Here is a 13663-nt window from a genome sequence, read left to right as displayed (position 1 = left end):
GAGGCTGAGACAGGAGAATGGTGTGAACCCGGGAGGCGGAGCTTGCAGTGAGCTGAGATCCGGCCACTGCACTCCAGCCTGGGCGGCAGAGCAAGACTCCGTTTCAAAAAAATAAATAAATAAACTAGGAAGCTATATGCTAAATTCAATCCTTCCATTGTATTAGGATGACAAATTGGTGGTAAGTTTCCAGATTTGGTCATGTACCAATAATTGCTTTTATAATGAAAATAGTAATTTTTCTCCGTATCCCAGGAAAGAAATTACAGTATTTATTTGAACCATACCATGTTATTGAAAGCAATACTCTTACACTGTGGGATCCCAGAAGACAAACTCAGTCAAGTCTACATTATTCTGTATGATGCTGTGGTAAGCATTTAATTACTTACGATGTTGAAAGAGAATACCTTGATGTTGAAAGATAATGACAATAGTTCCTGATGATTTTCTTACCGATGCAGCCATGAAACTGAATTGGGAGTCTTATCTCCTTCCCTCATTGCTCTAAAGTGAAAGAACCAATTGGCTTTAATTGTATCAACAGTTAACAAGTATTGGTTAAGCTTTTGTTCCATCCTCAGCCCTGTGCTACTAATAACCACTGGAGTGTTTTTCAAAAGGCTAACTTCTAATTTTAAAAGATCAAGTTATTTAATTTGTGAGATAGTAAAGTTCTTCACTAACCTACTTATTAAGGCAAGAAATCACTAAGTAATTGGTCCTGATACTTGCCAATAATAATTTTGAAGATAGTTAACATTGACTGAGCCCCACTCTGTGAGCTAGGCATTGTTCTGAGTTCCTCTGAAGGATGCACTCGCTTCACTTTCACACTAGTGCTGCTATTACCTTTCCTTTACAGCGACCAAGAAGAGTGACTGTTCGTGTTGAGATAAACAGTGCGCCTTGCTCTTGATTCTTCCAGTCTTCCTGTGCTTATCAGTAAAGTCGTGTAGATTTGCATTGATTGAATTAGGGGAGAATGGCTTCGACCTCTGGCAGGGCCTCATTTACCACCTCCTCCCTGTGGGACTGAGGCTATGGTACCTCCAGTTACTCTTCCCTAATTTAGTCACATCATAGTATTCATTACTTTATAGTGTATGTGCAGGTACAGAGCTTGGAGGGGGATGCATTGAAAAAATGAATTAGTGTTATATTACGATGCTAGGATGGAAGTGAATGCTTATGTTTTCTAATATCTTTTCATGTTAAGTTTTGTTTTCATATTGAATAAGAGGCATCCAGGAGATGTAAGAACTAACAGTGCCAGAAAGTCTATGGTTAAGACAGAGTAGTGGAAGTCCTTACATAATGGCTTATTGTTTTTATACACCAAAAGGATTAACTAGCTTTTCTTTCATCTGGCAGGTACATATCAATGGCCCAGAATTTACTGCTTGTTTCTTAGTGGTTCTTTACTCCCCCTAAAGCTCTGCTGCTATTTGTCAGTGACAGATACAATATGATGTCAGTCGGACACTGGCAAAAACCCCAGGGATTGTGCGAGGGGCTTCAGCTCTTACTGATTCATGTCCCACGGCTACGGCACATCTGCCAGCATGGGATGAAATGCCCAGAGCCTGGCCTTTGTTAGGGGAGCCCAGAGCAAAATGACTCCCTCCCTGCCCAAACAAATGCCCTCTTTAGGCCTGTCCAGATCTGGGTCACCTCACCATTCAGCAAGTACAACTTTCCCCTTTTAATTCTTTTATGTGACGGTTTTCCAGATTTTACAATAAGTTAATTATGGTTTCATGTGAATTGGGGGAAAAACGTTTTCTAATCACAGAATTAAATCTATTCTGTACCATTAGGAGCAGTTTGTTCAAAATGAAGGCTGTAATTCTCAGAATTAGCCTGGAAATTGTGTCTTGTTCAGGGCCACATTTGGCGACTCTCATTGTTACCTTTTTCTTCCACATTAGACAGAGAAGCTGACGAGGAGAGAAGTGGAAGCTAAATTTTGTAATCTGTCTTTGTCTTCTAATAGTGTAAGTACCTTCTAATGGTATTATTACAGCTTTCTCTGTAATTTTGTGATACCAGAAAATGTCACCAAATTCTCGTTGCAGTAGGGTAGCAGCGCTTCCTACTGCCTCGCAGATGCGGTTTTCCCCTTGAGTGTTAGGTACCATGGCAACCTCTGGGCTTAGAAGGGAGAAACTAATGCTGTGATCAAAGAGTGTGTCTCCATGCTTCTTCTTGATACGCTGTAATCATCCTGCTCTTTCTTGATCAGCAAATACTTTTCTTTGACACCCCTTATAGAACTGTGCCTGGTAGAGCCTCCTGCTGAACAGACCTAATACCAGTTGTCCTCTTTTGAATTAGATTATACGGGACTAGAAGGAGGCACAGAATTCTGCAAATTCATCTGGGGAGCTACCCTTCCCCTACCTCCATGTCTTCTAACTCCTCAGAGTTGAAATAAAGCTCTTGCTTTTCTGGTACGTCTCTTAATCTTAAAATCTTACATTTGATCCCATCATCAGTAAGGGAGATCTTATGGAGTAAACAGTTTGGTCATATTCTCTCCATAGGCATCAGATTGATCCCAGATCTTTGGTACAGTAACCCACACTTAATTGAGTAGCTGAACAACAGAAGACAACAGGGATTTTGTACATTTTCCTGAATATTTAAATAAGAAAAGTTTTTTTTTTTTAATTTCCCAGAACCCTTCTAGCCTCTTGTCTGACACTCAATTATATGATCTTGTGTTGATCAGCAAAATTCACATATGGGATAGATTAAAATATGATTGTACACAGGGAAGACAGAGTCACTCAATCTTTCGGACACCTACAGCGTGACAGGCACAGTGGCAGGGATACAAAGAGGAGTCCATAGACTGCATTCAGTTCTTAGTTCATATTGGCCTTTAAAAAGCCACAAGGGGATATGCGCAGCACGTATCTGCCCTCAACTCTGTAAAACAACTTTCAAAGGGCACACAGAAACCACAGTTCAAAGAAATCACCCCTTTGCAGGTAGGGAAACTAAACCAGATGCATAGCACTAGGAGTTCTGAAAATTGAGCCAGGTTAAATCTTAAATATTTAATATTGGGGGAGATAGTAATGATATGCAAAGTAACCCAACAGCTAAATATCCAAATATGAAGAACAATATACAGTATTTACATATAATCTGAACATGTACACAGCACACACCTATGTGCAGAAATAGTCCCATGTATAAATAGCACAGAGAATCTGCACAAGACTACCCAGTTCAATGATTCTATACCCAAAGTTTCCAACCCAAAAGGTTAATTGAACTAAAGTCACATTTCAGAACGTCTTTTTTTTTTTTTTTAAGAAAGTCTTATAAATATACATTTGGATGTAATAACCACATTGGTTGTTCACATGTCAACTTTTCTTTCTGTTAAATCTCTAACCACTGGTTATTTGATGATGCTAAGCATTAATTAGACATGTGTTTGATTCATTTAAAAACAGAAAAATAGTATCTAATAAAGGCATTTGGTACTTTGATTATTTTGAAATGTACTGTAAGGGTATTAGGAAGGGGAGTAGAAATATTGCCAAAGAGTTTCACATATCTGACCCAGTCCTCTTATTTCACAAATGAGACACCTGAGGCCCAAAGAGATGTTGTGATTTGTCCTGAGTCACATGGAGTTAGTTGATGATAGGGTGAGGATCAAAATCTGGAGACACTGACTTCAGTGCTTCTGATAGTTTATTATTGGGGTAATTTAATGTTCAAATTTATAGAGAAGAGATCATTTTTATTTTCTTAAAAAATATTTTAAATACATGATTTTAAATTTAATTTTTTTTTTTTTTTTTGAGATAGGGTCTTGCACTGTCACACAGGCTGAATTATAGTGGCACAATCATAGTTCACTGTAACCTCAAGCTCTTGGGCTCAAGAGATCTTTCTGCCTCAGCCTCCCAGTTAATTTTTTTTTCTTTTTTATAGAGGGATTGCAGGCGTGAGCCATTGAACCCAACCAAAATTTTTATCTTTAATATAGTAAGCAGATTTGTATTAGTCTGTTCTCACACTGCTAATAAAGACATATCCGAGAGTGGGTAATTTATAAAGGGAAGAGGTTTAATGGACTCCCAGTTCCACATGGCTGGGGAGACCTCACAATCATGGTGGAAGGCAAGGAGGAGCAATTCATGTCTTACGTGAATAGCAGAAGGCAAAGAGAGAGAACTTGTGCAGGGGAACTCCTCTTTATAAAACCATCAGATCTCATGAGACTTATTCACTATCACAAGACCAGCATGGGAAAGACCCACCCCCATGATTCAATTACCTCCCACTGGGTCCCTCCCGTGACACAAGGGAATTGTGGGAGCTACAATTCAAGGTGAAATTTGGATGGGGACACAGCCAAATCATATCATTCCACCCGTGGCCCCTCCCAAATTTCATGTCCTCACATTTCAAAACCAATCATGCCTTCCTGACAGTCCCCAAAAGTCTTAACTCATTTCAGCATTAACTCAGAAGTCCACAGTCCAAAGTCTTATCTGAGACAAGGCAAGTCCCTTCCGCCTATGAGCCTGTAAACTCAAAAACAAGTTAGTTACTTCCTGAATACAATGAGGGTACAGGCATTGGATAAATACACCCATTCCAAATGGGAGAAATTGGCCAAAACAAAGGGGCTAAAGGTCCCACGCAAGTACAGAATCCAGCGGGACAGTCAAATCTTAGCGCTCCAAAATGGTCTCCTTTGACTCCATGTGTCACATCCAGGTGACGCTGATGCCAGGGGTAGGCAGAGGTTCTCCATAAGGGCCCCACCCCTGCAGCAAACTTCTGCCTGGGCATCCAAGCATTTCCATACATCCTCTGAAATCTAGGTGGAGGTTCCAAACCTCAATTCTTGTTTTCTGTGCACCTGCAGGCTCAACACCACATGGAAGCTGCCAAGGCTTGGGGCTTGCACCCTCTGAAGCAGCAGTCTGAGCTGTACCTTGGCCCCTTTTAGCCATAAGTGGAGCAGCTTAGACACAGGGCACCAAGTCCCTAAGCTACAGAGAGTGGGGGGGCCCTGGGCCCAGCCCATGAAACCATTTTTTCCTCCTAGGCCTCCAGGCCTGTGATGGGAGGGCCTGCCATGAAGACCTCTGACATGCGCTGGAGACATTTTCCCCGTTGTTTTGGTGATTAACATTTGGCTCCTTGTTACTTATGCAAATTTCTGCAGCTGGCTTGAATTTCTAAGAAAATGGGGTTTTCTATCTCATCGTCAGGCTGCAAATTTTTTGAACTTATATGGTCTGTTTTCCTTTTAAAATTGAAAGCTCTTAACAGCACCCAAGTCACCTCTTGATGCTTTGTTGCTTAGAAATTTTTTCTGCCAGATACCCAAAATCATCTCCCTCAAGTTTAAAATTCCACAAATCTCTAGGGCAGGGGCAAAATGCTGCCAGTCTCTTTGCTAAAACATAGCAAGAATCACCTTTACTTCAGTTCCTAACAAGTTCCTCGTCTCCATCTAAGACCACCTCAGCCTGGATTTCATTGACCATATCATTATCAGCATTTTGGTCAAAGCCATTCAACAAGTCTCTAGGAAGTTCCAGACTTTCCCACATTTTCCTGTCTTCTTCTGAGCCCTCCAAACTGTTCCAACCAGTTCCAAAGTCACTTCCATATTTTTGGGTATCTTTACAGCAGTGCCCCACTCTACCAGTACCAATTCACTGTATTAGTCTGCTCTTGTGCTGCTAATAAAGACATACACGAGACTGGGTAATTTATAAAGGAAAGAGGTTTAATGGACTCACAGTTCCATGTGGCTTAGGAGGGCTCACAATCATGGTGGAGAGCAAGGAGGAACAAGTCATGTCTTACATGGTTGGCAGCAGGCAAAGAGAGAGAACTTGTGCAGGGAGATTCCTCTTTATAAAGCCATCAGCTCTTGTGAGACTTATTCACTATCATGAGACTATCATGGGAGGGACCTGCCCACATGATTCAATTACCTCCCACTGGATCCCTCCCATGACACATGGGAATTGTGGGAGCTACAATCAAGATGAGATTTGGGTAGGGACACAGCAAAACCATATCAAGATTATAGGAGGCTTTAACATTTTTTGGATTTTTTAAAAATTTAAGTGATTTATGATTAACTCTAAGATTAAGCTATGTCAAGCTTAGCCTTCATTCAGCCCTTAGTTTTCATGTGCCAATTTATGGATGAACTAGGTTCTACTTGCCTACAGTCTTAAAATGGCTATAATTTTGTTTCTTAATAATTTCTACTTTAGCTGCTGTGAGTTTTCTTTCTGGCTTCATGACTATGGTTGTTTCCTGCACTGCCCTCTTCTTGGGCAGTCAATGAGTACAGCTGGTGAGAGCCAGGATCTGGCATCCAGGTGGGAGGAGAAGGAAGGGGGGAGGATCAGGAGGCTGCCCACAGGAGAAGACATCTCAAGGTTGCAAATAGGAAGGATTCAAGCCAAGGAAGGGAATTTCTAGCTAATTCTGAATTAAAACAAGTCAGACTCTGCCTCCTTGTACCCCCATGTGTATGCCTGCGGTAACAGGAAATCATGAGAATGAGAAAGGTAAAGAGGAAAAATACTGGCCTGAAAATAGATAATGGAAGCTCTGCTAGTGCCAGGGTCTACTTTGCTGAGTCAGCATTAAGTGTGAGTAAATGTATCTAAATAAAAGTGAACCATGAGTATGTGTCTAAAGCATTCCCGCAAGATGCTTTCGAGTTGCTGGAAGAGAATAATCCTTAGTCAGGATTGTAGCAAAGGCTAAAATAATCTTTGACCACAAAGATAATCGTATGGTCCCATGTGCTCCCGCTCCTGCAGGTGCACACAGTCGGTGCAAAGGGAGTCTTCCCCTGCCATGGATGGGCAGCTAACTGTGCCCCTTTGCTTTCCAGCTGTGTCGACTCTACAAGTTTATTGAACAGAAGGGAGATTTGCAAGATCTAATGCCAACAATCAATTCATTAATAAAACAGAAAACAGGTATTGCGCAGTTGGTGAAGTATGGCTTAAAAGACCTAGAGGAGGTTGTTGGACTGTTGAAGAAACTCGGCATCAAGTTACAGGTTTGGCAACAGTTTGATACTGGCAGTACAAATGTGTAGCATTACTAATAGCACAGGGAGGAAATGTGTTTCATTTCACTAATGCTGGTTAGTGTTTTATTTTTCCAGAAAAACTGCTTTCTGTGTTTTGGAGCATTTGATATTTAGTAATAATTTTGGCTTACATCAGGATTTCTTTGCAAGTGCCAGTGTTCCTATCATGAAGCAGTTCTTACTGTGTTAGCCTCAGAGAGGTGGTTATTCTTAAAGAGAAGAGAATTTATTTTACGTGTCAGGCTATTGTTAAACAGACTTTGTGCTAGATCTTACTAAATATTTTGTTTATGCTAAATAGATTGTTCTGATGCTATTGATGGGAAACACCGTTTTCAGCATTATATTCCACATTCTAACTTTCAAACCCTTGACACATTTGTATGGCATCTCTCTTTATAGGTCTTGATTAATTTGGGCTTGGTTTACAAGGTGCAGCAGCACAATGGAATCATCTTCCAGTTTGTGGCATTCATCAAACGAAGGCAAAGGGCTGTACCTGAAATCCTCGCAGCTGGAGGCAGATATGACCTGCTGGTGAGGGCTTGCCCTTTATTTATTTGTTCTGACTTAATTTTATTTCTTCTCAACTTGTTATTTTGAAATTTTCAAACTAACACCAAAAATTTGAACCAGTATTATCATTGGATACTTCTATTAATATATCTTTCATCTAGGAATAGAAATATAACGTGAACCACATTTGTAGTTGTTTAAACTTAAAAAAAATTATATTATTTTGCAGGATAGTTGCAAAGATAGTATAGAGAGGTCTCATGTACCATTTACTCTGTGTGTGTGTGTGTGTGTGTGTGTGTGTGTGTGTGTGTATTTATTTATTTATTTATTTATTTTTATTTGTTTATTTTTTGGAGACAGGGCCTTGCTCTGTCACCCTGGCTGGAGTGCAGTGGCATAATCTTGGCTCACTACAGCCTCAACCTCCCTGGGCTCAAACGATTCTCTCACCTTAGCCTCCCAAGTAGCTGAGACTACAGGCATGCACCACCACACCCAGCTAATTTTTTGTATTTTCAGTACAGACAGGGTTTTGTCGTGTTGCCCAGGCTGGTCTCAAACTCCTGAGCTCAAGCAATCCACCTGCCTCAGCCTCTCAGAGTGCTGGGATTACAGGCGTGAGCCACCGCACTGCCCCTTGCATAAGCATAGTAAAATATCAAAACCAGAAAATTGACATTTGTACAATGTATGTGCATCATTCTTTTCCATTTTACCATGTGTACATTCCCATAACAACCACCATAATCAAGGTACAGAACTATTCTATCACCACAAAGATTTATGGGTATCAACATCTTATCAATTCAAATGAAATGTAGAAACTTTACCTCCCTGTATGTCTCTTTACCTCATGCCCCATTTATAATATAATTGTCTTAAATATTTCTTCTAATACATTGAGATCCACATCAAACAGTGTTAAATTTTTTACTTTACTGTTAAATATAATTAGAAAACTCAAGGGGAGAAGAAAGTCTGTTGTATTTACCCCAAATTTCTGGTTTGTGATGAGAAATTTGCTGTTATTTGAATTACTTTTCCCCTATAGGGAAGGTATTTCTGACTTGATGCTTTAAAGATTCTTTTCTTTGTCTTTAGTTTCAAGTTAAATTATGATGTGTCTTGGCATGAGTTTCTTTGGATTTATCCTGTTAAGGGTTTGCTTAGCTTCTTAAATCTATAGGTGTATGTCTTTCGTGAATTTGGGGATTTCTTCAGGCGTTATTTCTTTGAATTTTTTTTTTCAGTCTCACCCTCTTTTTTCTGTCCTTCTGTGACCCCAGTGACATGAATGTCCTTGAGGTTATGGGACATTTTTGTCCAGGCTGATCTCACACTCCTGGCTGCAAGCAATCCTCCTGCCTTGGCCTTTTAAAGCACTGGGATTATGGGTGTGAGCCACCACACCTGACCTGGAATTTTAACTATTTAGTAACATTAAGCAAAAAGAGACAAGTGGTATCAATTTTATAATATATTTTATTAAACCTAGTATATCCAAAATATTATTTCAACATGTACTCAAACTTCTAAAAATTATTAACAAGGATTTTACATTCGTTTCAAAGTCTTTGCAGCCAGTACGTGTTTTACATGTACAGCATGTGTCAATTTGGATTAGCTGTATTTCAAATGCTCAGTGGTCACTTGTGACTAGTGGCTGCCATATTGAACAGTTCAGAGTTAGATGTAACATTTGTTAATATTTTTCTAAATTTGCGTGTGTGCTTGCTTCTCGCTTTTACTACACACACACATTTCTTTTTGTTGAACTCTTTGATGATGAGCTGCTGACAGAGTGCTCACTCTTTAATCATTGTTTTCCCCGTAATCACATTTTCTTTGCTATTTCATAACCGTAACTGTTTATGTCTCTCCACAGATTCCCCAGTTTAGAGGGCCACAAGCTCTGGGGCCAGTTCCCACTGCCATTGGGGTCAGCATAGCTATAGACAAGATATCTGCTGCTGTCCTCAACATGGAGGAACCTGTAAGTCTGGCTTGGCTTCCCAGCATACTTCGAGGTGTCTTTCTTTTCTAAAAGTATGATTTGCCTTTTGCAGTCATTTACATGGGGCTTCAGATGTGAAAGCTATAGACCCAGGGTTTTGAAACTTACCTTTAATATGGTAGACAAGCCTAAGACTTGATGTCAATCCCTGCATTTCAGTCCTTATCATCTGTTCTCTAGCTGGGTGACCTTAGACCAGGGGTCCCCAACCCCTGGGCGGCAGACTAGTACCCATCTGGGTTAGGAACCTGTTAGGAACTGGGCTGCACAGCAGGAGGTGAGCAGCGGGCTAGTAAACATTACCACCTGAGCTCCACCTCCTGTCAGATCAGTGGTGGCAGTAGAGTCTACAGGAGCATGAACCTTGTTGTGAACTGTGCACGCAAGGGATCTAGACTGGACGCTCCTTATGAGAATCTAACTAATGCCTGATGATCCGAGGTGGAATAGTTTCATTCCAAAACCATCTCCTCCCCACCCCCGCACCATCCATGGAAAAATTTTCTTCCGTGAAACCAGTCCCTGGTGCCAAAAAGGTTAAAGACTTCTGCCTTAGACAATTAATTCATCCTTCCCTAGCCTCACTTTCCTTATCTGTAATGTACCATATAAATGTGAGATGTTATAGTTATTGACAGGCTCTTATCAAAATTTCTTACTTAGGCCAGGCATGGTGGCTCATACCTATAATCCCAGCACTTTGGAAGGGCAAAGCAGGCAGATCGCTTGAGCCCAGGAGTTCAAGACTAGCCTGGGCAACATAGCAAAACCTCATCTCTACCAAAAAATACAAAAATTAGCCAGGCGTGGTTAATTAGCTATGCACCTGTAGTTCCAGCTACTCAGGAGGCTGAGATGGGACTATCGCTTGAACCCAGGACGGGGAGGTTGTAGTGAGCTGAAATCATGCCACTTGCACTCTAGCTTTGGCAACAGAGCCAGACCCTGTCAAAAAAAAAAAAAAAAATCCTGCTGTGGTCTGCAAAGCTAGAAATAGCTTTTTTCCCCCCTTATATTTCAGGCAAGATTAGTTTTCCCAGAGAAAAATAGTATTTTCCTAAATGGCTCAAGGTAGTTGAAATAATTTCTGTCTTGAAAGACTAATATAACATTTTTTTTTACTATGGCTGAGCATGGTGGCTCATGCCTGTAATCCCAGTTGTATCCCAATAAGGCCAAGGCAGGTGGATCACTTGAGGCCAGAAGTTTGAGACCAGCCTGGCCAACAAGGCAGAACATCATCCCTACTAAAAATATTTAAAAAAAAAAATTTTAGCCAGGCATGGTGGTGCACGCCTGTAATCCCAGCCACTCTGGAGGCTGAGGCAGGAGACTTGCTTAAACCCAGGAGGCAGAGGTTACAGTGAGCTGAGATCGTGCCACTGTATACTAGCCTGGGCAACAGAGCGAGACTCTGTCTCAGAAAAAAAAAGAAAAAGGTTTTTGACTGTGTCTTTTTTTTTTTTTTTTTTTTTAACAATGTTGTTTTGAAGCCAGGCCTTCGGCACGCTGCATTTCTATACAGGATTTCAGGAATGCCCATCCTCCCAAGAATGCTGCCTCCTCTCCTGATGCTAGTTTCACTTCCATGCCTGCAGTCTTGCTCCTCTAACTGTAACCGTTCTGTTTCTGATCCAGGTTACAATAGGCTCTTGTGACCTCCTGGTTGTAAGTGTTGGCCAGATGTCGATGTCCAGGGCCATCAACCTAACCCAGAAACTCTGGACAGCAGGCATCACAGCAGAAATCATGTACGACTGGTCGCAGGTAATGGGACAAAAGGCACCTGTGAGTGAAGTGCGAACAGCTATGGCTCTCATGGCAAATATCCTCTGCACCTTTAGACTGTCAGACTCTGTTTATCTCTGTAATTCGAGTTGCCTCCTGTGTTAGTTTCTGATTGCTGCAGTAACCAATTACCACAAACTTACTGGCTTAAACACCTATTTATCTTATATTTCTGGAAGTCAGAAATCCAAAAGCACTTTCACTGGGTTAAATTCAACAGGGCTGGCTCCTCTGGAAGCTCTAGGGGAGAATCTGTGTCCTTGCCTTTTCCAGCTCCTAGAGGCCTCCTGCATTCCTTGGCTCATGGCTTCTTCCTCCATCATCACACTCAACAATGAAGCACCTCCTTCCTCACTGACCTGTGCTTCTGTTCTTACTGTCCAGCTCTCTCATATATGCACCCTGTGATTACACTGAGCCCACCCAGATAATCCTGGTTGATCACTCACAGGTTCTAGGAATGAGGATATGGACACCTTTGCAGGGCTGTACACCAGCCTACCACACTTGTGAAGGCACTCGGTGCTTAGTGTGTTTTGAGCTCTGTATCCTGAGACCTCCCACAGCATGCAGGCCTGACACTTGCCATGGGTATGGAGGTGTGGAAAGTGGCACCCAGGACACATGCCTGCCCTTTGGAATGGGGGGTGTAAGCAGATCATAGAAGGGGTATACTTCCAGGAGATCATCCAGGTTGTACCCACATTCGCCCACACTAAAGGTGCCCCAGAGCATGGCGATGACCAGGGACACAGACCCACCACCCTCCCACCTGCTCTGTTTACATCACCTGCCGGGAGGCTTCTGAAGCTGCTGCTGTTTACTCGTGTGTGTGTGTGTGTGTGTGTGTGTGTGTGTGTGTGTGTGTGTGTGTTTTGTATCAAAATTCATATCAGAAGTGTACTGAGCAACAATTTTTTTTTTTTTTGAGACGAAGTCTCGCTCTGTCGCCCAGGCTGGAGTGCAGTGGCCGGATCTCAGCTCACTGCAAGCTCCGCCTCCCGGGTTTACGCCATTCTCCTACCTCAGCCTCCCGAGTAGCTGGGACTACAGGCGCCCGCCACCTCGCCCAGCTAATTTTTTGTATTTTTAGTAGAGACGGGGTTTCACTGTGTTAGCCAGGATGGTCTTGATCTCCTGACCTCGAGATCCGCCCTTCTTGGCCTCCCAAAGTGCTGGGATTACAGGCTTGAGCCACCGCGCCCGGCCTTGAGCAACAATTTTTAATCATTTGACAGAACAGTGTCCTCTTCTACTTGTTCACTTGTTTCATAAATCATTAGAGAAGTGTTCTGTCCTGCAGTAAAATCCAAGCCTAGTGGTCAGTGACCTCAGTCCTGTACAGTGGCATCCCGCAGACTTCTCTACCCTGTCCTGGTTTGTTTCTTGAATTCTGCTTTTCACCTTCCCTTATTTCCTTCGTTTCCTTCATTTTCCTCAGAGGCTTTTTCAGTGTGTATGTGTGTGTGTGTTGTGTTGTATAATTTGGGGCATCTTTTATTAAGTCTTGAAGCTTTTGAAAACCTCTTACTATTGATTGATTATTCATGGCCCCTTAGAACAATCATGAAGGTAAGGAAGGCAAGAGAGGCCTTGTTCCTCCCTTGAATTCTGTATGCTTCTTCCTTAATATTTCTATCTCCCTGAAGTCAGCACATTTAGTAATTCACATTGAGAATATAATTGGAAACAGTATTTTCATTCTCCTTAATTACTTAAAGCTGTTCCAGGTGCTCTGTGTTTATTTTCTACACTATGTTTGTTTGTTTCAGTCCCAAGAGGAATTACAAGAGTACTGCAGACATCATGAAATCACCTATGTGGCCCTTGTCTCGGATAAAGAAGGAAGCCATGTCAAGGTAAAGACGCCAGAGATTTTTTTTTTTTAATACTTTAAGTTCTAGGGTGCATGTGCATAATGTGCAAGTTTGTTACATATGTATACATGTGCCATGTTGGTGTGCTGCACCCATTAACTCGTCATTTGCATTAGGTGTATCTCCTAATGCTATCCCTCCCTACTCCCCCCACCGCACAATAGACCCCAGTGTGTGATGTTCCCCTTCCTGTGTCCAAGTGATCTTGTTGTTCAGTTCCCACCTATGAGTGAGAACATGTGGTGTTTGGTTTTCTGTCCTTGTGATAGTTTGCTGAGAATGATGGTTTCCAGCTGCATCCATGTCCCTGCAAAAGACATGAACTCATCCTTTTTTATGGCTACATAGTATTCCATG

At 41.8% G+C, this 13663-nt stretch overlaps 1 protein-coding gene across 1 annotated transcript in view; it reads left to right on the top strand.

Moving 5' to 3' along the window:
* The window catches only part of EIF2AK4 (eukaryotic translation initiation factor 2 alpha kinase 4), a 109186-nt gene that overhangs the window by 80205 nt on the left and 15318 nt on the right, over positions 1-13663 (top strand). The window contains exons 25-31 of the mRNA XM_011989318.1: positions 256-372; positions 1932-1997; positions 6905-7075; positions 7511-7645; positions 9513-9620; positions 11280-11408; positions 13202-13288. Coding sequence (XP_011844708.1) covers positions 256-372; positions 1932-1997; positions 6905-7075; positions 7511-7645; positions 9513-9620; positions 11280-11408; positions 13202-13288 — 813 coding nt within the window. The remainder of the gene's footprint in view (positions 1-255; positions 373-1931; positions 1998-6904; positions 7076-7510; positions 7646-9512; positions 9621-11279; positions 11409-13201; positions 13289-13663) is intronic.

The sequence above is a fragment of the Mandrillus leucophaeus genome, unplaced genomic scaffold (genome assembly GCF_000951045.1).
Source record: "Mandrillus leucophaeus isolate KB7577 unplaced genomic scaffold, Mleu.le_1.0 Scaffold35, whole genome shotgun sequence".
In the NCBI taxonomy this organism is placed as follows: Eukaryota; Metazoa; Chordata; class Mammalia; order Primates; family Cercopithecidae; genus Mandrillus; species Mandrillus leucophaeus.
Note: the sequence above shows the minus strand (reverse complement) of the source record. Positions and strands in the feature narration are given on the sequence as shown.